The sequence below is a fragment of the Epinephelus fuscoguttatus genome, linkage group LG10, assembly GCF_011397635.1.
Source record: "Epinephelus fuscoguttatus linkage group LG10, E.fuscoguttatus.final_Chr_v1".
NCBI lineage: Eukaryota > Metazoa > Chordata > Actinopteri > Perciformes > Serranidae > Epinephelus > Epinephelus fuscoguttatus.
The window spans coordinates 13,436,692-13,462,572 of NC_064761.1; the positions used below are offsets into that span (position 1 = coordinate 13,436,692).

Genomic DNA, 25,881 nt, shown 5'->3' on the forward strand with positions numbered 1-25,881 from the left:
TTGCATCGTTCAAGACAGAATCTCGATGCATCTAAAAATCGATTATTTCCCCCACCCCTAGTATTGATGGCTCATAACTTAATTATTGCCTCTTGTTCAAACTTTTTTTTATTATTATTAATTGTATCATGGCTGACAAACAGGCCTGAGTGTAACACTTTCATACTGGTGAATGAACACTGCAGGATGTATGAGCTGCTGTAGGAGCTTCTGAATTTGAATCTTGGTACAATGCATTTTGTTCAGTTAAATAACTGATCTGAAAACAGACACAAAAAGTTACAGTTGGAGAAGCAACACCACAGTCACATGTCCTCTTCTCTCTGCAGCTGTGGGGGTGTTTGGGAGACGATGCAGCCAGTGTCCCACATCTCAGACGCCAGAAGAGAGACTGGGTTGTCCCAACGAAGATGCTTAAAGAGAATTATAATTACAATACAAGGGAGCCTGTTGCCAGGGTAAGAAGTTCCCTCACATCATATTATCTCTGTGTTCTTACAGTATGTCTTCAGACAACAGCAAAGACATTATTTGAATTTCTCTACCAAAAGGTTTATATTTAATATGTCGGCTTGGTAAATTATGATAGTCTAGTCTATAATGAAGGAAGCGTTGATAGGTTTTCATCCCAGACCTTTACTGGAAGCTGTTTGTCATCATAATATTAATTAATTGGATAACTTCACTGATTATTTTAAACTTCTGCAACAGCTTCTCACTGGACTCAAACACAGTTATCTAATGGAGCCTTTTTAAATAATTATTTTGGCATTTCTTGCCTTTGTTTGCTCCTGTCATTAGAGACAATACAGAAAAGGAGGATTCCAATAAAGGTCTTTAGCTGAAATCAAAACAGTGATAGTGCAGTTCAGGGTGATGTTGAGAAAAGAGAGCTGAAATATGCTGAGATTTCGACTGTGTAAATCTTAAATATGTTGTAAACTCGTCACTATTAATTACAACTATAACTGTTTATTTGTTGATTAAATTACATGTAGAGGCTGTATTAAAATATGTATTGAGGACATGTAGTAAAAGGAGCCCCAGATTGTTGAGCTACACCACTGCTAACAATCCTGTGAGCTTCCTCAGTTATTTGACCAAACCACAGCTCACAATAAGGCTGTGTTATACACAGTTCTTAAAAAAAAAACAAAAAACATTAGAATAAAGTCCCAGGTTAAGAATATTGAACATATCCTCATGCTAAAAGCTGACGTGTTTATGCATTAGTCTACAATGTTCTCACACTGACTCATTCTAGGAGTTCGCTGATGTAAAATAACACTGACGCCTGCATGACAGGTCTTGCTTGTGCACTATTCAGCAGTGCACCTGAGACATATTGAAGAAGGCATATATGATTACTGTCTGAATCATTCAACTTTTCTTCCTTTGTAAATATGCAAATACGCATTCACACACAGCCTAGAGACAGAGGAAAGTTGGAAACTGCTCCACCAACAAAAAAGAGATTGCCAGGAGAAATAAAAGTTGTCACGCTTTACTGTGGTGCTCGTGTTCAGGCTTGACTTCACCCTCCTTAGTTTTACGATTGCATTGCAACTTCTGCTTTCATCAAAAAAAAAAAACAAAAATAGAAAATGTATGATTAGTCCTGCCATCTCTGCCAACACTTGGGATGAGCTGCCCTCCAGCATGAGACTGAGGCACCCAGGAATTGTACAGCACTCAGCTGTTGTAGAGGGAGACAGCAATCGCAGACATTCTCAAGATATGATGCACGGCTGATGTTCAAAATGCTACTCACAGAATAAGAATGGGAAAGTACCCTAAACAAGTGCAATGCAGAACCCTTTTCCTGCAGCCCACTAACTCTAGAAACTAGGTACATATCGGATGACTCGTGATTTATGTTTATTGCCAACATTCAGACTTAGGTCGACAGAAAACGTGTACAAGTTAGGGTTGTTAATAGGTGTACACTGTTTCTGAGTGTAGCTGCCATGTATATGTACTGTAGACAGAAACACTTTTTTAAACAATGGCATTCAATGTTAGAAATAAGTAATTAAGTCATTACTTGATTATGTGCAATGGACAGCCTTGATTGTATTGTGATATTTTTAAAAGGCTTAATTGTTGTTATGATTGTTACGATCACTCTCAGATCAGGTCAGACTGGGACACAGAGCAGACCCTGCACTACACTCTGCTGGGTCCCGGGGCCAGTAAAGAACCAGTGAACCTGTTTGTTGTGGTTGAGGACACTGGACTTGTGTATGTCCGAGGAACACTGGACCGAGAGGAGAGGGAAACCTACATTGTGAGGACACAACTCAGCACACAGCCTATTACACATCTACTTACTAATGTATCAACTAGAATTCAGTATGTGCTGTTGAATTAAGGTGATTTTATGAAAGCTCTGCACTGCTATCCTCCACAGTGTCTATTTGATGACATAATAATGGCTTTAATTGTCAAAAGATCAAGATCAGCAAGAGAGTTGTTGCTGGTAGAGGTGGTAGAATGAAACACAAACACACATAATGACATCCTGATCCGACAGAGCTGATGGTGAGTGATTTCACAGAAATCTTCTGCTACATTTTACATTTCTTGTTTGTTTGAAATGAACAGAGGAGCAGTGATAGCCGTGAAGAAAACAGAGTACCACAAAAGAAAAAAAAATAGTGATTAATGAGAAGTCCGTTGTAAAGCTCTACAGCAACATGTGCTCAGCACCAGTGGTGGAAAGTATATTTTCTCAAGAACTGTATTAAAATACAGTTTTGCAGTACTTGTAGGATTTACAAGATTTACTTAATTTTATGGTATAGCCACTTGTTAGTAGTCACTTCAAAGATTAGTGTTTTGTGACAAAATATATCGTCAGTTTATAAACCATGATGCATTCTTATGAATTACAGTATGATAAAACATAAACTGCAGCAAATACACTATAATGCATCAGAAATAATTATAATTCTGCTTACTTTTGTAAGCTCTGGTAAATGTTGCTGCTCACTTCTCTTTTACTAATGTAAGAACTGCAATGCAGCACTTTGACCTGTCGTGGAGTATTCTTACTTATAGTGCTCAAGCGTAAATCTGAATACTTTCTTCACCATGTTATGACCAGCCTAGGAGAACCGGTACATAGCATGAAAGGATGCTCCCCTCTTTCCCCACTCCCAAGGACGACCAATGCCACACAGCTGCAGTCCAACAAAAGATAATTTATTTAACACTCAACAAGAAGGGTAGCAATAAGCTTCAGGGTGGGCGTGGCCCAAAACAACAAACAAAACAATCTACTCTCCAAAACTACCTTACCTACCCAAAAGTAAAGAAAATAAAAATAGAGGTCACTCACCTGACTCCCTATAAATAAACAGGAGAAAAGGATTAACAAAAAGGGCTAGCCACCCCTACGGCTACCTGGACTGCTGGACTAATATCACAATTAACTCATTTTTAACACAGTACAACGAAGCATTGTGCAGTTGGGAGTAGGGCCAAGAGAAGAGGAAGAACAGCTCAAGCAGCGGCCATTTTATACCAGCTCCACCAATCTCCAACCACCAATCAGCAGCCAGCACCTGGAGAGAGAGAAACACACTAAGGGTGACAGCACCACCCTCAGGCAGGGAGGAACAACAGAACAACAAAACAACAGAACAGCAGAATCACAAATAAATGACCCAGGGTCATAACACACCACTGCTCTGCTCCAACATGGAGCTATGAAAATCTAGTAATCTAGTGTGTGTGTGTGTGTGTGTGTGTGTGTGTGTGTTTATTTCTGTTCAATAGCTGACAGGAGTGGCCAGATTTAATAACGGCACTGTGGCTGAAGACAGAATAGACCTGAGATTTGATGTGGAGGATGAGAATGATAATCCACCTGTTTTTGTCCCTGTACCTCCAGCTACAGTTAAAGAGGCCAGTCCAGCAGGTAACACATATTTTCTGCCACCAACACTCAAAATATAAGATTTAAAAGCTCTCTTCTGTATGTACCTTACTATTATCACTACAGACAAGACATAAGCCAATAACAACTACCCATAAAACAACAAATCACTCTCACATGTATAGCGTCACTTGGCAGAGTTGCCCTGTTGCAATGGCATACAGAGAGAAGTCTTAAAAGGAATACTTCATCCACAAATTAAAAATTTGTACTGAAATAACACAAAATGACCTTTAATTCGTGCAGAAGACTTTTTTTTCTAACCCCGGAGAAGTGAACAATTTTCATGAATTGAAGCAATCAGGGTCTGTATTTAACAACAGCTAAACTATATCAAAACATCCATCTACAAAATCTCACACAACTTGTGCAGTATAATCCAAATGTCATTTATCCAGTCATATACTCAGCACTTTACAAAAAATGCATTTTTGCTAAGAGCAGCATACCCTGAGGCATGTGCGTGCATTTGAAGCTCAAATGCATGCACATGCCCAGTCACGTTACTCATCCATTGTGAGACTGTATGTACTGAAGTGCCTTAAACTGTAATGTTTTCACATGTTACTGCCAATTTTATGGGTAACTTGCAAGCGTGGGTACTTGACTGTACTTGACACAAACATATACACATATACACACATACTAGTTTTGCTCCATTGAGGGGTCTACACATTTTTTGCCCGATTGTGGGGTCTACATACACACAAAGACACACACATATACACACACATTTCAGGGTAGATACATCGGTTTAGGTACCACTTCTGGGTTGACTCTGACAGTCCTAATTCAGTGATAGTCCTGATGCTGAAAGAGCAGAAGATTACAATGTTATCTAAGACATATTAAATGTAGTCTTCATTGTTTTTGTTCAGGGACTATGGTTGGTAGGATTACAGCTACAGATGCAGACAAGGCCAACTGTTCCCATTCAAAGATCGCCTACAGCCTTGTGAAGCAGGAGTCCTCTGATGGCCGAAACGTCTTCTACATAGACAGAGAAACTGGATCCATCTACGTCAAAGAAAACACCTTAGACAGAGAGGTCAGACACATTACTGTGGTGGGAACACCATATGACTTACATCAACTATAATACATTTGTAGACGGTTGATAGGATTGTTGAGCTCTTCTCTTATTGAATTATAAACCTGTGTTGGTGCTTCTGTTGTCCACAGACGCAAAGCTCCTACACTTTAACAGTTGAAGGAACTGATCTGGACGGCGCTCCTGGAGGCAACACAGGCACTGGGACAATTCATGTCAAAGTAGTGGACATCAATGATAATGTACCCGAGCTGGAAAAAGATGAGGTATCAACTGTGACTTTGTTTCCATAGAAAAAGAATTTGAAATAAATAGTATCAATGATTAAAAACAGTCCTGACCATGTGTGGAAACAGCCCTTCCTGAAATTTCTCTAACCTGTCTACCAACTGTGTATAAATTACACTCCCAGTTGGCTATGTCAACTAAATACTACACCTTCTCATCCTGCCACTGTATCATAAACTGGCCATCCATCTGTACATAGAACTACAACAGAACCTCTGGCTATGCATTTGCTTCAAAAGCTCACTTTTTTAATATCCAGATTCTTCAATGTGTTACCAAAATGTAAAAAACAACAACAGGGTTATGTGAAATATTTCTAACTGTAGTTATGAGCAGTAACTTCCTGCAGTTTTCACTGGTTGCCTTGAAACTTTTTGCATGAATTAGTAATGTAGCGTGACATGGTAAACTGTGAGCTTTAGAGGCTCTGCAGACTCATGATAACAACCAGCTATAATGAGCCTGCCTTCATGTTCATCAAACAGGCAAACATGAGCATTACATCAATTTTCTCATCTCTCTTTGCCATAAAGCAGATAAGTGTATTTCTCCAACTTTCTTTAACTTTTCTTAAAGGAAGTTAATTTTGCTTTTCTCACATGTTTCCAGTGAATGAAGAATCCAAAAACTGTGAAAATTCTGATGAATTTAAGTCATGGGGTCTGCATCTGACAACAGAAAATCTAAATGGAATCTGTTTACAAACTCTCACACAACTTATGCAGTAAAATCTAAGTCTCATGTATCCAGTCATATGATCAGTACTTTCCAAACACATGCATTTCTCTAAAACATTTCCATTGAAAACTGACCTTAAAGAAAAATGTATCTATGCTCTCTTCAAGACAGGCTCCATTGGCAAAACAGTAATTTCACCTTGCTGAGCAGCTTATCTACTGCTTCCCCAATCAGTTAGTTTGTTTGTGTTATTGTGACAACATTGTTTTCTTCACAAATTAAGCAGTTACTATACAAATGGCCTTTTGCGGGAGGATGTATTCCTTTATAGCGATTTAAAGGGATGATAGTAAAATGAAAAATATTTCTTGCGTAGTATACAGGCAGCATCGTGGAGAACACAGCCTATGTGGAGGTCATGAGATTCAAAGTGCTGGATGATGATGAGGAGAAAAGTGACAACTGGCTGGCTGTTTTTGATATTGTCACTGGAAATGAAGATGGAATATTCAGCATAGAGACTGATCCCAAAACCAACGAAGGTGTTCTGATGCTTGAAAAGGTAAATCTGTCTGTATCACAGCACCCTAGCATCCTTAAAGCAGTATGTGTGGATCATTTCAGTAGAAATGAAATACTTTCTCCTTCGACTTAGACTTAGACTTACTTTATTCATCCCAGAGGGAAATTTGTTTCCACTAATTGTACATTTACAGAGACCGATCACAAATATCACAGGCACAGACATTTCACAGACATCACAAAACATCACATGTTCATTCACAGAGGTGGACAATTATTAGTTCTGGGACAGGCTAAATAATTAAGATGCCCCTAGCAGTCAATTTGACTTGGTTATATGCATACAGTAGTTTATAAATAACATAATGTATACTATCTCATCAAGAGCATTTGCCCCATAATTTACCCCAGAAATCAAAATGAGAAAAATCTTTTTTTTTTTTTTTGCTCTAAACTAATGAGTATTTCCTTATATGAATCTCATAACAGGAAAACCAAAATGTTCCTCTATGTCTATCTTTGTCAAAACTCATTTAAAACCAACTACAACAATCAAGTAACCTAAAAATATATGTATGTAGATGTAGATGAATACATGGTTTCACTGACTGATATTAGTCTTGATTAGTTTCCACCAGACCATTTTGTCTACCTCCCAAAAAGTTGTTTTCTTTCCTTGGTTTTATAAGAGACATTTTTATTTTAACTACTAATACATTTATTTTGTTTGCACAGTTAACTTCAGTCTATGTTTGGCATATATTGCTGATTTTGTCTAGCCTGATGACTAAAAAAGGAAAGAAATCTTGTGTTCATAACTTTTCAGTCATTTGCGGGCAACAGTTTGTGGTTTATGAACAATGTATTCATGTTAAACAGTGACCTGTGAGAGTAAACTGATGTGGCTTTGTTCTGTTTTCGCTTCCAGCCTGTTGATTTTGAGGAAAATCCTGATATAAAGCTCGGAGTGGTAGTATCCAATGTTGCCCCAGCTATAGGAGATGGAGACGATGATGGCGATGGTCAAGGAGGAGGAGGAGGAGCAGGAGGTGGTGGTGGAGGAGGAGGAGGAGGAGGAGGCGGAGCAGGAGTAGGTGGAGGTGGAGGTGGTGGAGCAGGAGGAGGAGGTGGCAGAGCAGGAGGGGGAGGAGGAGGAGGGGGAGGAGGAGCAGGAGGAGGAGGAGGAGGAGGTGTGGGAACTAATGCAGGGGTATCTATTGACATGGCAACTGGGACAGGAGCAGGGACTGGGGCAGGAGCTGGTAGCTCAGTTACAAACCAGTCCAATAAAAAGAGGCCAATCAAAGGCAAACTTTACCCAGTGAACATCGCAGTGCTGAATGAACCTGAGGGGGTCGTGTTTAAACCCCAAGTAAAGCCTGTCTCTGTTTCGGAGAACCCAGAGGAAAATCCATTGATGGAAGTGATCACTGTCTTCGCAGCTACTGACCCTGACACCGGAAAGCCTGCAGAAAATGTTCGGTGAGATGAAGTCACATTACTTTCAGTTTATAAGCTCCATAAATACATATTCATAAAACATCTCAGATTGAAATTACATTAGAACCAGCAAAGTAAAATGTATGACTACTTTAATTGTTGTAATCTAAAGACTAAACATTGCTGCACATTGTTTCCACAGATATGCTAAAGGCTATGATCCTGACAACTGGCTATTGATTGACCCAGAAACAGCAGAGATTAGACTTCAAAAGTTCCCCGACAGAGAGTCCCCATTCTTGGTTAATGGAACTTACTACGCTAAAATACTGAGTCTGACTCAGGGTAAGCTCTGTTTATGTGTAATAATTGTTGTATTAAAGACATAGTATGCAGGAATTTCATAATCCTGTGCCTGTATTTTCTTATTTTTCTTGTTACTCTGATATATTCCTGGACCTAGCACACAGGGGAGGTTAAGACTTCTTACAATGGTAGCAACCAGGTGCCAGACTGTAAGCAGCACACATCTAAGAGAAAGCTATGAGAACCGTAGATGCATTGCCAAAAAAACACAAATATAGTTGTTCTAAAACAAGAGTGAATCTGGGTTTGACTCTATCTTTCACTTTTGCTAGTAAGCCAGTTTACAAACAGTAATCAACATTCCTGCATACTATACCTTCAAATTTGGAGAGTTGCTTGGGAGAGCTTGGGATTAGCCAATTAGTCTTTTATTGCACTGAACTCTTGTACTGATGTGGCCAGAAGTGTAGACTTTATGTATCTGCTTGAATAGTTTAAAAGTTCCATTAAACAAAACTTGTGATATTAACACTGAACTACATGGCTCCTGGTCGTGTGAAAGTTTTATCACACTGAATCAACACCTACTATGCAGCCACGCAACTTTTACAGATGTTGCTTTGGTTTTCTTATAGACAATTCACTGTTTAGATTCCACTTGGTTTGTACTTCTTGTTGTAGACAGCTTGTGTCTCCTGATTCCCACAGATGTGCCCACTAAGATCGTCACTGGAACAATAGCATTGCAGGTGGGAGATGTAAATGACAACTGCCCCACACTGACCAACCACGTGGAGTACATCTGCTCAGACACTGAGGTGATTAATGTTACAGCAGTGGATGAAGATGGAGATCCAAATTCAGCCCCTTTCACCTTCCTCCTTGTGGAAGAGGAGAGCCAGGAAGAGTGGAGGGTTGAACCTTTAAATGGTACGATACTTTATTTCTATTATTGCCGGTGTGTGTGAACATTGTTTTGTATCAAATGGTTTAAATTCTAATTACCCTCAGGAGGAAGTAGTGATTGTTTATAACAGTGGTTAGAGTGGCTGGCAGCTCCTACTGTTTTGATGAAAAATGCACAAAGTGAAAGGGGAGACAGAGGGCATCCTTTCCAATGCCCCTGTGCAGTCAAATTTTGGGAACATTAACAGTAAAAAAAAGGAAACATTAAAATCTAGCTAGCTATTCCTGCACTGGAGCAGTGAGATTCCTCTTGTTCTTTCTTGCTATTAGGTACCAGTGCATCCCTCAGGGCTTTGAAACTTCTTTGGGCTGGTCACTACCAGGTCGCTTTCATCATCCAGGACCAGCAGGGTCTCACCTGCCCAGACCCTCAGTACCTGGACCTATATGTGTGCTCCTGTGAGAAAGGAGAGACCTGCAGACCAGTAGGTATAGATGGTCAAGCAGCTCCTCTCCAGGAATCCTCAACTACATTTGCAGGACTGGGAGTGGGGGCACTGATCCTGGGACTTCTGATGCTGCTTGGTGAGTATGAGTTATGTTAGCATGACTCAGGAATTATGCCTAAAATACACCTCTATGATCTAGAATTGTGGTTAAACCAAAATGAGCATTTAAAATATCTCAAGTGACACTGCAGATGTGCTACTGATGGGCAAGGTTATTTTGGATTTCTCTGCAGTAGTAAACATTATCATTTACATACTCTCCATTATATGGCTGATATCAAATATTTAATGAAAGTCTGAAATGATAAAAATAGATAAATCAATAAAAAATGAAAAAGTTACTTAAAGAGTTACTTCACCAAAGAAAACATATTTTTATTGTGGGGTACAGTTTTGGTTTTATTCTTTGTCAGGTTTTCAAAGTCAACAATTTCTGCTGCCAACCCATATGCAGCGGAGGTGAAAAGGAATTACTACATGGATATATAAAAATTTACTTGCTACTTTCTATTAAAAAAAAAAACAGAAACTGATCCTCACAGTGAGGTTTGTGAGGTACATACCTTGGATATATTTCTGAAACAATAAGCTGCTGCTAGACATCTCAATGTCAGATATTACTTGGATATTCACGATGTACAGTATATGAACTTTAATATTTTTGCCTACTGTTGTGGTTGTGTTTTTCAGCCGTAGGTTTATTACTAATGACCTGCTCATGTAGAGGAGTGTCGGGGAGCTTCTCTGAACTTCCTTTTGAAACCCGAGAACACTTGATGGTCTATCATATGGAGGGCCGAGGCGAGAACAAGGTAAAATATACAGTGTGAAACAGACTGTTCTGTATTCAGGAGTACATGAAGACTGAAGCATGCAGTGCTAAAGTGCTAAAAATTTTGGTATTTTGGTGAAAAATGACTTGTGCCCCACAATCACTCCAACAGCAAGCATATTAACACTGTATGTATTGTGCACACATGTTGTATTAAGTAAAAACACACCCCTCAGTGCACTCAGGGAATTTAATGGTATAGCCCCACTTGGTCTGGTATGATGGCTAATGTTAGCTGATGTCATCAACCGCTATATTACTGTGTTTCTGACATTATTGGTTCACTTCACTGGCTTTCTGATTCAACTCCTACACTGCATTTCAGCATGTCATAAATAAACAAGAAAAGTAAAACAAGAAGTGACCTGAATTCTATGATTTTAATGTGTCTGTATCTTGATATTGTGATCCACACTGTGGTGTGTATTTCCTAAAGGCAGCACTAATCAGGTTACTCATGCAGAAATATGTGTACAAATATTTAATGTCCACGTATTAAATATATGTGCATATAACGTAAAAACATATATGTACTTTATTTACAAACTATATATGTAACCTATTAGATACTGGAACAATTTCATATACTGTACTGACATGTAAGTCCAGCCCACACATATATTTATGTTTATATATGTATAAAACATTTATTGCCATATATGTCACATGCATAATTATTCATACATATAACATGTATTTGTCTAAATGTGTAATATACATATTACACACATATATACATTTGATTCATGACAAACATGGTGTGCACATATAAGTTAAATGTATGTAATCTGTATGTGTATGTTCTACGTATATATTCTTCCTATTATTGAATATTACTACGTATTACATTACATTGCATTTAGCTGACAGTCTAATGCCGCAGACACTCACTGGTGTTTTGTCCCAACTAGAATCTTAAGTATTCTATCGTAATATATTGCTTGATAGGTAATATATGGCAACATCACTCTTGATATAGAGGCATATATGCCATGTATTCCATTTCCGTATGGGTAGTGTACATGTGTGTATACAGACATTATGCCAGTAAGCACTGAAGCCTACATACAGGACATATATAACCTAAGGTTGCTACGTATTTTCTTTGATGAAAAGTGTGTGTGGTCATATACTTCTGATGTAAAAATGTTGCAGCAGCACCAGATGAGGATTTGTACTCTCCTGGAGATCTCCAGCTTTCAAAAGTACAGTCAATGTTTTTAAGATTATGGGCTCTAGTTTCGCAGACCGGGGGAGGCGGGAGCGCAGCGCACCTGCGCTTCGCCAACTGGGTGTGGCCAAGCGGATTTTGCAAGTTTGGCACAATGCTCGCGCTGGCGCAGCTACTCCTCTTTCCTACCTCCGTCCCTCCTACTTGCGCAAGTCGGAAAGAGGGAGGAGAGAAGGCGTGGAGTGGGTTTTACACACATCACACCAATCAAATGAGCTCCTCTCCTCGCCCTTAAATGCGCCGCGTGAAGGCGTAATGAGAGTTCACTCAATTCGCCATGGCAGAAGAGAGCAGCAGCGTCAGACGGCCAAAATTCTCCCAGGAGGAAACTGATGTTTTGGTCCGGGAGGTCCAAGCTCGCAGTGTCTGAATATACGGAACTGCGAGCAGACCTCCACGGGCTGATGATGCAAAGGTAGCCTGGGAGGAGGTCACCACAATTGTAAATCAATGATGCGTTTCTCTCGTGCATGCGCGCTCTCTCTTTCTCTCTCGCAGTCTCACTCTGTTTCTTTTCTTTTGACTTTTCTAAGATGACAGATGCTGAATATATACTCCCTATCTGATGCTGTGGCTGTTTGTGGTTGGCTGAGAGGGATGTGAACTCATTAGTTTGCAGCTGTGTTAATCAAATCAGGTTGGGTTTCCATTACGCGTACCAAACGTGCCAAACGGTGCCAATCCCCTTTGATCTGACATCACGTGACGGGACAGTCGATATAGAGATACATTTATGTGCTGATTGCAGATAGTTGCATTGAATAGTGTTTTTTGGGTATTTATTACATTGTTAATGTGCCTGACATTCTGGAAACCTGCCTGTGAGGTTTTGGTGACGTGTGCACACTGTCCGCTGGTCAGCCAAACTTCAGCTTACACCGGCTGCGACAGTAGACCTGGTTTCAGCTAGCGAGCTTTTAGCACACCTTCGGCAAAGCCTTTTGGCACAAAACTGTCACTGCGCCAAGCTGAATCTGTCGACACCTCCCCCTGCTGCGCCGCCACACCCATCTCAGCGCACCTCTGTCTGCCAAACTACCAAACTGAGCGCGCATCGGGTTGCGCTGCTCGAAACTAGCTCTGCCCGGGGTTCGCCACCCTACGCCACCCTGCACCGCGCCGGGAAACTAGAGCCCAATGAGTTATTTGGGCAGTCCGGCTTGATGATCTAGTTTAGCACACAAACCTCTATGTCTCTATTCAGTCCCTGTCCTTATGTCTTTCAGGAGATCCCTCTGCTTAGCTCTCCAGTCCAGATGACATCTGCTGCTGTATCTAATGTACAGGCCAGCAGAGTGGCTTCCAACACCAAAGCAAACACAGCAACTACCTTTGGGACTCTTGAGATGGGCATTGCCAACAAAATGTACAAGTCTGGGTACGGTGCTGATAGATGGATGTGGGAGAGCAGCTTTGGAGAGTCCAGAGGGAGCCAGAGAGAGACATACTCAATGAAGGAACAACTGTTAGAGTATGACAGCATGGATGACATTGCCCTCTCTGATGTGTTTCTGCATCAGTACTACTCTCAGGTGAGGGACCATTGGCCTGATGCTGCTTTATTACAACTCTTACCCTCAATAGTTCTGTCATTGTTAGTAATATGGAAGAAACCAAAGTCACTGCTGAGATTGGGAGCATGGTGACACTGTACATCAGTATCAGACAGGTTGTCACTAACAACAGTTTATTGAGACAGTCAAATTCACTTTATTTGGAAACTGGAAGTTAGCGCATCCAAGATGTTGCTAATCGCCCCTCATTGTACAGGAAAACCAGTGTGTGCATGGGTCAGAATTTAAGCAGGAAGTGGATATGTAAAATTTGATTTAGTGAGAAATTTTAGGTAGTAATTTATGCTTCAGGCGAATTTAAAAGCTACTTTTCCCTTTTTCAGAATTTTGAAGAAAAGGAGGCAATATGAAAGTATACATTTTAAAACTATGTGTGTGATTTTGATTCATTATTTTTGATTTATTATTATGCTGTACATTTTAGTTTGAGGCAAAATAAGACAATGCTCTCCGCAACAGTACCAGGTGTGTTACTACCACATAATAGATTTAAAATGGCAGCATATCTAGCATCTTTCATGTGACTTATTTCTCAGGAGCAGTGTGGTGTACGATGTTGTGAGCCAGCTACTTTTTGGACAGTGCCATTAATACTTCTGTATTTCAGCTCTTTTGTCCTGCTCATATATTATTTGTTTAATATCAGGGTCTATATTTAGTTACATTTAGATGGCATATTTCTAATTCCTGTCTGGTCTGCCTGGCAGCATTACTGCTGTTAATGTTCTGAGCTGATTTTGGAGGAAAGCTGGTTAATTTTTATTATCATTATTATTATTATTATTTTATCTATTTTGGTGGATACTATTTGCTCCCAGGTGTCCATAGTCAACAATACTACTTGCACCCAAGGTGGAATAGCCAATATGGCTATTTACATCGGGATGTATATTGCTAGTCATCCTAGCCATATTGAAATATGACGTCCACACAAATGAGTCTTTTCAGCTATTCTGTGAAAGTTTATGTACACAGTGTGCATTCAGCAGTTTTATACATCCTACAAACTGAAAATAATAAGTTAGCCAAGTATAAAAGTAATAAACCAACACTGACTCACACAAGACTCAAACTAGGGGTGTGCGATATGGACAAAAAATAATATCTCGATATTTTGAAGATAACGATAATTAGACGATATTCTTTTAAATATGTGTTTTTAACAGCCTGAGTTATAGTTCATTAATTGTTTCTCGTGGATGATATTAATGGAAAAATGTTCTTAACATTTCTTGCTGCTTTTTTACCTGCTCTCTCTGTTTGACTCTGGTGACGGCCTTTTGTAGCATCGGTGTTGTCTCACTAATGATTGTTTAGCAGCAGGCTGACCTGCTGGGAAGGTGCCCGTGAGAGATCATGTGACCACCTAGGCGTACTGCGGCATGCTGCTGCACGCAAGTTACGTAACTCTTGTACAGTGAATGTGTGGGGTTTCAACCTTTCAACGTGTGTTTTCAGTTGTTTTTGTGAAGTCCTTTGCATACTCAATAACATAAATTTGCACATCATTAAAACAACAATGACAATATTATCGTGAACAATGTATATCACCCACCACTAACTCAAACCCTAGTCTCCAAAGTGAAAGTCCTATGCTTGTCCCACCCACCCAACATGACACACAGCCCTTGTGGACTGTGTAGATCTTTATACAACGTCACCTGACTATCTGGCAGTGCTTTTTTGAGTTTTTTATTCATGCATTTACAACTTTAATCATGGAGAATATCCAACAATGGCCAGTACTAGCCCTAGCCCTGACCTATTCCTTCAATCTTAACTGCTTCTGACCTTGGCATGTCAATATAAGGAGTACCAGCCAATCACAGCTCACATTGGGATCCATAATCAGCAAGCAACATAGGGATGGATGTAAAAAGTCAAACAGCTGCAGTGTAATTATTCTCCCCTGGGGGCAAATAGACACACTGTTCAATTTTGTTTGGTTTGGTTTTGAAATAACTGTTTTATACCAGGTAATCAGAGACACATGCTATTCCAAACTCTGTTAATACCGTTATCAAAATGTTGCCTTGAGTACATTAGCGCTGGTAATACATGTTTTATTATTCAGACTGTTCAAGCTGTGCCAGAGGTAATCATTACTGACTTTTTATTCGAGGAACTGGGGGAGACAAGATTAACATGTCTTTCAATTTCTTGGTGTTAATGTTATGCAGAAAGCGAGCTGTGCAGCAGAGAAGCAAGCAGCAAGAGATTGTGTGCTTGAGTATGACTATGAAGGCCAGGGCTCTCCTGCTGGCTCAGTGGGCTGCTGCAGCATCCTGGAGTCTGACGACGACCTGCACTTTCTCGATGACCTCGAGCTAAAGTTCAAGAAGCTGGCTGACATCTGTTCTCCTCCTCGACCTCCGACACCTCAAAGTTTTATCGCACCAGAGGTGGATAAAGTTGACCACATTGCTGTGCCCTTATTGGAGAGTAAACCACCCAGCATCCAAGGCAAGATCCAAGAGCAAACCCAAAATGTCAGCAGCATCAGCAAGTCATCCACTGGTGTCATGGGCTTAAGCAGAAAATCCTCCAGCAGCATGCATGGGATAAATACCACCAGTGTCACAGGCTTTAATAGATCAGCTTCCGGGAGCATGCATGGGCAGTTTTCACACTGTACCAGCAGCATGCCTCATTTAACCCATATTAGTCCTGTTACCACAGTCATGCTGCCCTCTACGGCTCAGATGCTTGTACTACAGCAGCAGCCAGTCTACTACACCACCACCCCTATGATGCAGCCAATGCATTACATAGTCCAACCACAACTTCAGAACACAGTGCTTCTGGCTGATGGGCCTGTCAGCAACCTGCAGGGCATGATTCTGCACAGGGGAAACACTACTGGGACTTTCAGTATTGGTAGAGGAAGAGGCAACAAAGTGATGGAGGACAAACAGGGAGTAAAGACATGGACATTTTCTCATGGCCCAGGAACGGTGATGGGTGTCAGGAAGAGTGGTCGAAAGATCAAGTCAGAGAGTGGAGCTGAGACATGTCAGTGTAGTACAGGGACGCGGATAAGTCGACCCATCAGTTTGGGAGCAGTAGAGTTTGAAGAGGAACAGCTAGTTTTCACACAGGAAGGAGACGAGAGAAGAATGTCGACAGCATCAGCAGAGGCGGTTTTCATGTATGAGAATTAACCCCAGCACCACCAGACAAAATACCCTCACATGTAAAAATCAAAATTTTCATTTATCTAACGTTTGTACCGACACAGGAACAGAAATATATTGTCTTTTTATAGAATCTCAGTCAGCCATGTAGTCGTGATAGTTTTCAGCTATGTTTGCACTGTGGCTGTATGGATGCCACAGTTGGGCCACTTTGATCTAGACTCATTTGTCTCATTTGATGTGTTGTGAAATTTTATACAGACACTGATGGCACACAGAGGATACATCCTCTTGACTTTGGTGATTCTTTGATGGGATGGGAAGGTATGTCCATATCTATGAGAGGGACTGCCAAAAAATGGGGTTCATGTTCCCTTTAGAATGAACTGTGATATCATGTGGCACCATCATCAGGTCATCATTTGAACTGGACCAGTACTTTGGTTTATTGCCACACTACTAACAGCCTCAGCGGTACTTTGTACTTAGTGCTAATAAGCAAATGCGATCATACCAACATGCCAAACTAAGATGATAAACATGGTAAAAATTACAAATGAAAAAAATGAAATAATTGAATAAATAAATCCTGTGCCCAGACCCGGCACGGTGCTGTGGTGTTTAGCACTGTCACCTCACAGCAAGAGGGTTTGAACCACAGGTTCCTGGTTGGATCCCAGGAGGGAGCCCTCCTGTGCGGAGTTTGCATTTTCTCCCCGTGTCAGCGTGGGTTTTCTCCGGGTACTCCAGCTTCCTCCCACAGTCCAAAGACATGCAGGTTAATTGGTGACTCTAAATTGTCCGAAGGTGTGAATGTGAGCGTGAATGGTTGTCTGTCTCTATGTGTTAGCCCTGCGATAATCTGGCGACCTGTCCAGGGTGTAGCCTGCCTCTCGCCAAAGGTCAGCTGGGATAGGCTCCACCCTCCATAAGCAATCACTGCAAATTTGTATGTAGTAGTGCCATTTAACTTACTTGAATTGCAGATTAACAGCCCAGAAAAATTCATATAGATCCATCCATCCATTTTCATCTGCTTATACAGGCACACGAAACAGAGAAAATTACCTCTGTGTAAATGTGTTTTCTTTGTGGTTTATTTCTTTCTTTTGTAATTGTATGTATATGTTCATATGTCATGTACATGTAAGTCCAAGAATAGACCAGACGCACACTACTATAATAATGTATCATTAGGTTATTAAAGCATCCAACAACAAAGATCTTGTTATGTACTTCAGACAACAGGATTTTAATCTGAAATCTGACTTAACTACTGAACAAGGAGCATGACGTTAACAAACTCTTTTAATGCTTCATTAATTACTGTAGTTGTTTGTTATTGATATCAAAAGTCATTTTTAAATTGAAGTTTAAAAAGGTTTTGTTCAGTTACAAGTCAGTTAAGTAGCTCACCCTCTCAACCTGTTTTCACAGTTTGGAGATGTACTTGTTTGTGGTGGAGGGGACTGAGCACGAAAGGGTTATCCTCAGATTTCCAACCATCTGGTGCCAGTTTATTTTTCTTAACAGTCGATGGCAGTAGAGCGCTGCTGTTGTTTATCATGGATGTGGTGCAGCAGAGTAATAAACTCAAACTCAGACAGACTAGATGACAGCAGGATAAAGCTTTTCACCTTGTCAACTGTCATGTGATACTGTTTCTGACACGCTGAAATAGTGACACTGATTAGCATAAGTTAATGCATTCGATGATATGGAGGACACACTGGAGACATTTTGCTCTTTAAAGGCTCATTGTTAACAGTCACATTAGCACTCACAGGGTGGTGGTGGAGGGAAAATACTGATAATAACACATCATAACACATACAGTATGTATTAGGTTGTTGTAGGTGGTAGGTTTGTGTATTTCAACATTAAAATACATGTTGCATAAAAAGGAGCATTTTATGAAATACAATTTATGAAGCTGTGCTGTTATTTCTAAAGCTCATTCAGTATAGTTAAGTTGATTGTCATTTTTTAGGCTGTGATCTGTGGTGCCGTTGTGAAATATTCAGTTTCAGTCATTTCCCATAAGGGTTTTGTTGTAATTAGCATCTCCTTTTGCTGATGAACTCTTTCTGTGTTTGGTTCAAACTTGTCTCTTTGCTGTGTTTCTGACAGCTATTTGGGCAGCAGCTCTGGCCTTTTGCCTCCGACCTGTTGCCTCATGTTGTCTTGAAAACTCATTTTAAACTCTTTTGACAGGCAAAACCATATTAAACAGATTAACTGCTCAATCATTTTCTACTGAATGACTTGTACAGATGCCTTTTTTTACGGCCTTTTTACTCCCAAAATGGCAATAAAGAAAAACTGTTATGGAGTCACAAACTTATTTCTGAAACTGCTTGTTTTAATTTGTATGGTTTGTATGGTTATCTTGTTGTATCTAAGATCACAGAAAAGGTGGTAACGTAACGATTAACTGACTTTTTAAACTCAGGACAAGCTGTACTTCATCCCATGCAATTTGGCTTCAGAAAAAAAAACATTTAACTGAAATGGCTGCTTGCTATTTCATAGCATACTAAAGTTGGACAGTGGTAGTGCTGTATTTTTGGACTTGAGAAAAGTGTTTGATACTGTAAATCATGTTCCTCTTTCTAAATTATCCACTTTTAATTTCTCTGTTGATGCAATCAAATGGATGGAGTCCTATCTCACTATGAGAAGACAATGTACTAGAGTTGGGAGTAGGACTTCATCGTTCGTTGATTGCTTTGTTGGTGTTCCACAAGGCTCAATCTTAGGGCCTCTTTTGTTTAGCCTATACGTTAATGATCTGCCACTCACATGTCCTGAAGTCAAAACCCAAATGTACGCAGACAACACGGTCATTCTCGCACATGGGAAAGACAGATGTGAAGTGGCAGCTAAATCAACAGCAGCTATGGCCAACATGTCCAGCTGGCTCTCCGAGTCTTGCCTGACACTCAATGTAAGTAAAACTGCTTGCATGTATTTTCATATTAGGAAAAATGGAAATCAGTCAGATATTGTGGTAAAAGGAGACATGATCCAGACTGTGTCACATTTTAATATTTAGGAATTACTATCGATTCAAAGGTGTGGCAAGATGTAACCAGGGACTGTTGCTGGAAGATGCCTCTTCTTCTGGGTTTTGCTCCATCATCATCACATTGTGGTTAAAAGACAGGTGGTGCTTCTTTTTCTTCAAATACTCAGATACTCTCAGATATTGTCCCACCTCAGGCCCCTGGTCACAACATAGAGTGTATATAAAGATGAATTACAAGACAGCTCCCCAAAAGTGAAGCCAAAACATCTTGATTGCTGCCTGGTCACTGGCTACAGTACAGCTCATTAACCCCACCCCCTCCATGTTAGCAGATTGGTCTATGTGTCTCTGTCCCAATGACAGTTTCTGTCATTTTCCTATATCACTGATTTACAGAAAGTTTAATTGCTCATATTTCAGATTTTGTTTGGATTTAATTAGTTATTTGGTGCTATGAAAAGGGGTTGTTATTATTCACAGCTGCATGTGTAATCAGGGTACTCATGATTGGTGGAACTCGCAATTGGGTCAGATGGGTGTATGGGCAAGAACTTGCTACCATGGCTCCACTTTTTTGATCCCTACTGTGCAGACATGATCTCCAATTGGCATCAGATGACCAGCGCAAAATGGCAGCTGCTAGATATTTTAGTATCATTTTTTAAGAGTGAATAGTGGGTCAGATCAACACTGGACCCCTTGCAGGCTGCCTACCAGGAGAACACTGGAGTGGATGATTAGATCATGTTTCTGCCATACTGGGCTTATTCCCACCTGGACAAGGCTGGAAGCACAGTAAGGATCATGTTCTTTGGTTTCTCCAGTGGCTTTAACACCATACAGCCTCTCCTGTGAGAAGACAAGCTCAGGGCCGTGCAGGTGAATACTGCTCTGACCTTTGTATCCATCCAGGGGAAGGATGTCGAGCTGGTTCACTCCTTAAATTCCCTGGAGTGCATGGGATGACATGCTGGAGCGTGCCGAAAACACTATGGTCCTCTACAAGACGGGCCAGAGCCAGCTCTACTCCCTGCAAAGCCTCGGAGGCTACAACATCGGTAACAGGACGCTGCAGATGCTTTTATGGTGGTTGACACAACCTTCTGTGCTGCTGTGTGATGGGGACAAAATGTGAGGGTGACAGACGCTAACAAGCTCAACAGGCTAGTTACAAAGGCTGGATCTATGATTGGAGGAGGAGTTGAGCTGGACTCTTTGATATAATGCACCATCTGGTGAACACACTAAGTGACCCAAACCAAACACACCCACAATATTGCATAAACCACTAGGTGCACGTTTGGTCTCGTTAACATGAACTTTTACCTTCAATGAGGTGTGTGACCATAATCCCTGATGTGTCTGCAGAGCCTCATTCAGACAGAGAGGCCAAGTGCACTGATAATAGTGGGACAGAGAGGCTGAGTGGACTGGTTGGTTATATCTTGTTTTTAGAATGAATAGGAAGATAAATTGAACCAAGGGAAGATTGATTGATTGAGTGTTCGTGGTGTTTAAGACTCCCAGAAAGCCGTTCAAACAGGTGAGTAGCCTACAATAACAAACACTCTTAATGTTGTAACTCACTGTACGGATGAAATAAAACATTTAACACAGTTACATTTACTCAGAGCACATTTTAATTGACTAACTTTTCACATTTTTGACATGCCCTTTTACTTTTTCTTTTAAAATAATGTTTTACAGTAACAGGACTTTTACTGAAGTTTAATAGTCAAGTACTCTTTCCATGACTGCATAGATCTACATCTCTCTTCACCCTTAAACATCTTCAGTGTCAACTAAGAAGTGAAATTATAGACACAAAAGTACCTACGACTTGTGTCGACAAAGATCTTTTTAGAGGACGTTGCTGGAGGATTCCTTATAAAACACAAAGTGATTTTTTGGCAACTTGCTGCCAGATGTTTGAATAGGCATGTCAATCAACATCCACACCCACAGTGTGTTGGGAAGAAAATCCACACAACCCACCTGTATATGAGCACAGCAGAAAACTTCATCTCCTGTTGTTTACAGATACTGAATATGATTATGAAATGGTAAATACCAAACCTATGAGTCTTACCAGGTTTATAAAATGACTTGTGAATCCCTGTGATGCCTGAGTTTTGGTCCGGACTCAGTCAAGCGTCACATGAAGTCAGCTGCTTTCATGTTTTACTGGTCATACAAATTACAGGTATAACCAGTGGTTAGTGCCAGGCAGTTTCTAATAAAGCTGCCAGTAATACTGATTTGTATTTTTCATGAGAAGGCCCCAGAGCAAATTAATTAAAGAGGATTAGCTTAATGCACATGTGTGGGTAGGATGGCATTTCATCTGTTAAGGTGCTGTAAAAACTAAAGACACAAAAACATCAAAACAAACAGTGACATTTGTGTCCTTGCCTTAAAAGTGTACATACCAACTGGACAAGTAATGCACAGTGCACAGTGTTACACTTTCATAATAAATCAAGCACAAAATCGGAATAGCTGCAACCACGGAGCATATGCATCCATGCATCGCCCACTTTTGTCAGTCGGGTTAATCATCTGTCCTTTGGCTCATGACTGATATTCCACAAGTCTGAGTCCATTCGGAAGTTATCCGGCTTTTTGCCATTGGCCACTCCCATTGCTGACCCCACTTTAGCCAACTGGCATTAACAAAAACACACCTTCTCACATACACACACTTGACCTCTATGCCAAATTTCAGCCTCCTGGAGCAAAAACTCTGGCTGCCAAAGGGTGGAGAAATTTTTGTGGACCAACCAACCAACCTATCGACCAACTTACAGAGCAAACTACAGAACTGCTGGCTGCAGATAATAAATTTTCTTGACTTGAAAACCTACATTCTGTGTGTGCATCAAAGGGTCTAAAGAGTACAGGCAGCAGGCAGGTAAGAATTTTAACACCTGTCAGGCAGATTACTGTGAGACTGGAAAACCCTGAACATGAAGTACGTGTTTTGTGTGTTGCAGCTACAAGAATATAAAAGAGGAATTCTTTGTCAATGTGTCTTAAAGACTAAGATATTTTCAGGAGAACCAGTTCTGTACCGGGTCATATAAAAACAGATGTCTTTCAGTGAAGACAGAGACAGAAGTCATAGAAGTCATAAACTGTCAGAAGACATTTAAATTACAATGCTAAGTCAAACATATTTTCTATCTTCTTTTACGGTTTGTTTTCTCTAAAGTGCCTGTAATTGTCACAATTTAATTTGATTAACGAAACAAACTCCACACTGCTTTAACAGTATTTTCATATTTGACACAAATTAAAGAGTTAAAATTGACTTTTTCTCAGACTTTTGTGGAAACCTGAAGTATCTCAGCTTTTAATATTAAGGCTCAAGAAATGTTTTTTTTTTTTTTGCTAACGATATGACATTCATTTAACACTTGGAAAGTTCCTATTGAGAAAGAAGAGCCTTCTGTTATATGTGTGTTGAATGTATGTTTTAAAACCAAAGCAACATTATTATAAATAACCATTAATAAAAGAAAGGAAAGATAATAATGAGCAAAACCAATCAAAATAATGAACATATCAGTTGTAAGTGTGACTGAAAAGCATCAAGATGTGTTGTTTCCATGAATGCAGAGCAGCTGATCTGTTTAAGCTCAGTTTTTGCCGTGGGAACATGAAGCTGAAGCACACACACTGTAAAGCAGGGGTTTCAGACTCATTCTAGTTCATGTGTCACATGCAGCCCATTTTGATCTAAAGTGGGCCGGACCAGTAAAACCACTGCATAACAAGCTAAAAATAAAAACACCTCAGTTTTTTTCCCCTTTCTTTAAGTGTAAAGAAGTACACTCTGAAAACACTCATCCATTCTACAGATAATAAACAACTTGAGCCTGTCATAAGAAAAATATTTGCAATTTCAATAATACGTCTCAGTTGTCCCACATTCAGTCGGCCTACTTCTCAAGATCATTACATGTGCATTCCTCCTTACATTTACACTCCTGTGTAGTAATGCTGGCATCAACACAAAACTAAAGCTGAAACTATTGAGGAATCAGGTTACGTTATCTCCTGTCTTACAAACCATTCATAAATCAGATGTTTTGTCAGTGCCTTAGCAATAGGGTGCCATCTATATAATATAAAGATAGAAGTCTAATGCAGCTGCCAAAGCCCCGTTTCCACCAACTACTTTCGGTATGGTACCTTTGGAACCAAAAGTAACCCTTCAGACCTGGTATTTAGACCCCAGCGTTTCCACCGCAAACAGTACCCTTAAATGTGGGCGGGGTTGTTGTCACTCACTCCTCCGTCCAGCACTTACCCTATTTCCTCATTATCTGTGACACAAATGTCAGTCTGCACCTCGTTTATCATCCACAGAACGAGGTTGCATGCCGACATTTTCAGAACAAAATTGGCTGCAGTGAGAGTATCTCTCAATTAGATATTTAAAAATAGCGGGTCTGTGTATTTAGTCCTTCTCAGGCAAGCTCAGGGATTTATTGTTACCGGAGCCCACAGGAACAACTTTCTTTTCTTCACATGAGGATTGGGATATATGCCGTCCCGGTCGAGATTAACATATATATAAACGCTTGAAGATCCACTCATTGCTAAAAGCGTATGTCATATAAAAACTAAAGGAATGGTCAAAGTTGTCAGTGAAATTTAAGGTGTGCTGATGGATTCACATCATCACCTCATGCATTTAGCAACATTACAAGTAAACCATAGAAGTTGTCAGCAGTAAGCCCAGGGAATGAAGTTATTTTTTTCTCAGTCTACGGCTGCTGCAAGAGGCAGCAAAATATCCTTTCACCTTATAGTTACAGCCTACTGATAAAACATTTCATGGTATGAACAGTGGTTACATAAGCTTTAAAACCAGCTACAACTCGGCCCTGAACAGGGTGACCGTCCACTACTGACCAATCAGTGGACTGCAGTGTTCACAGCTCCACCTTTTAGTACTAGATCTATGTGCTAGGTACCCCAACAGAGGGGGGACCAAAATGGAGACGGTACGGAGCTGTTCCATTGGTACCATCCACAACTTTTCACAGTGGAAACAGAAAAAAAGCATACTGAACTGGACCATACTGTACTGTAATGCTTGGTGTAAATGCGGCTTGAGTGACAATATTTTGCACAATGCTCAATATCTTTAAATATGACCATAATAAGTATTCATTGTTCTTTCAGGGAATTGTATGCTGGTCAGGGTGGAAAAGCCTGGAGTAGAAATTTAGATATGGTATTAACTGTTAAACCTTAGTTCACAAGTGCATCAATACTGGGTGTGCAAAGTCATCAGTGGGCCAGATTAGACCCTTTGCCAGCTGGTTCTGGTCCACGGGTTGTATATTTTATACCCTTGCTGTATGTTTGTATGTCATAGACTCACTTCATACATCTACAGGTTCCATTAAGAGTGATAATTTTGGCAAATTATAGTGTTAGACAGTTACACATGGCACAGAATAAACACAATGAAATATAGACATGATGAGGGGCTCATGTTAAAAACAATATAATTCAGTATCCTGAAGGTGGCAAACACAAATTGGAGAGGATATTGCACAGTAAACTGGATCAAAGTCAGAATCAGAATCAGAATGCCTTTTACTGTCACTATACACATGTACAATGAGATTAAAAGCAGCTCCTTCCCAGTGCACACATGTATGTAAAATATAAAAATAAGATATAAAAATTAATAAATAGTGCAAAAAAGAAGGGGTTGGTAAGGTGCACAGTTCAGCGGCGCTATATATACATATTTATTAAAAGAATAAATAAGGATTTTGTATACAGTATGGGTATGGGTTATTGCACATATTGAATATTGCACAGTATAAGTGATCAAAGCAGTGAGTGGCCAATATTGGACCATGTGAGTACTGATATTGCACAATATACAGATATTGCCTGGTATTAAACTCACATTCAAAATGAAATATTGCACAGTGAGGTGTGGGATTCATTCCTGAACAAAGTTATCATCATAACTTAATATCACTGCAGTGTGGTCTTCTGCATAGAATACTGGGTGATTCACTTCTGTAAAAGAAACAAAAGCATAAAAAAAAAAAACGTATTTTCAGAAAAAAGTAAAAAGCATATTTGCTTAAATAATTTCAGGAAGGTGTTTTTATAGTGTGTTCTACCTGTCTGTCCGCATCAGCTAGATCAAGTGTTCAGCCCTGAGGCTTTACTGTAACTTTTCAAATTGTACAGCAGGGAGCAGACACACCTTTGAGAAACATGCATGCATGTGACAGTTGAAGTTATAAAAGCATGCGAGGGGAGGGCAGAGGAGGAGGGGGCTGCACATCCAGAACTGGTTGTAGGTGTGGCAGGAGGAGGGTAAGACTAACACACGTGTGTCTTTGCCATAAATTATTTAATGCTCATCGGTTTATTCTGTTCAAACCACAAGCTGGCGCACACT

At 40.2% G+C, this 25,881-nt stretch overlaps 1 protein-coding gene across 1 annotated transcript; it reads left to right on the plus strand.

The window, feature by feature from the left end:
* The first annotated feature begins 410 nt into the window (after positions 1-410).
* LOC125896206 (desmoglein-3-like) lies at positions 411-16,438 on the plus strand. Its single transcript, XM_049588596.1, has 14 exons — positions 411-458; positions 2,132-2,287; positions 3,781-3,922; positions 4,819-4,988; positions 5,123-5,257; positions 6,334-6,519; positions 7,408-7,599; positions 7,774-7,961; positions 8,122-8,264; positions 8,934-9,155; positions 9,462-9,716; positions 10,331-10,452; positions 12,930-13,235; positions 15,458-16,438. The coding sequence occupies exons 1-14, from the start codon at positions 411-413 to the stop codon at positions 16,436-16,438; spliced, it is 3,246 nt and encodes a 1,081-aa protein (XP_049444553.1).
* Positions 16,439-25,881: the final 9,443 nt, after the last annotated feature.

Bases quoted from the DNA above. Each gene is read 5' to 3' on its own strand.
- LOC125896206 (XM_049588596.1), top strand. From the start codon at position 411: ATGCTTAAAGAGAATTATAATTACAATACAAGGGAGCCTGTTGCCAGG. The intron at 3,923-4,818 runs GTAACACATATT...GTTTTTGTTCAG, and splicing joins TAAAGAGGCCAGTCCAGCAG to GGACTATGGTTGGTAGGATT. The intron at 6,520-7,407 runs GTAAATCTGTCT...TTTCGCTTCCAG, and splicing joins GTGTTCTGATGCTTGAAAAG to CCTGTTGATTTTGAGGAAAA.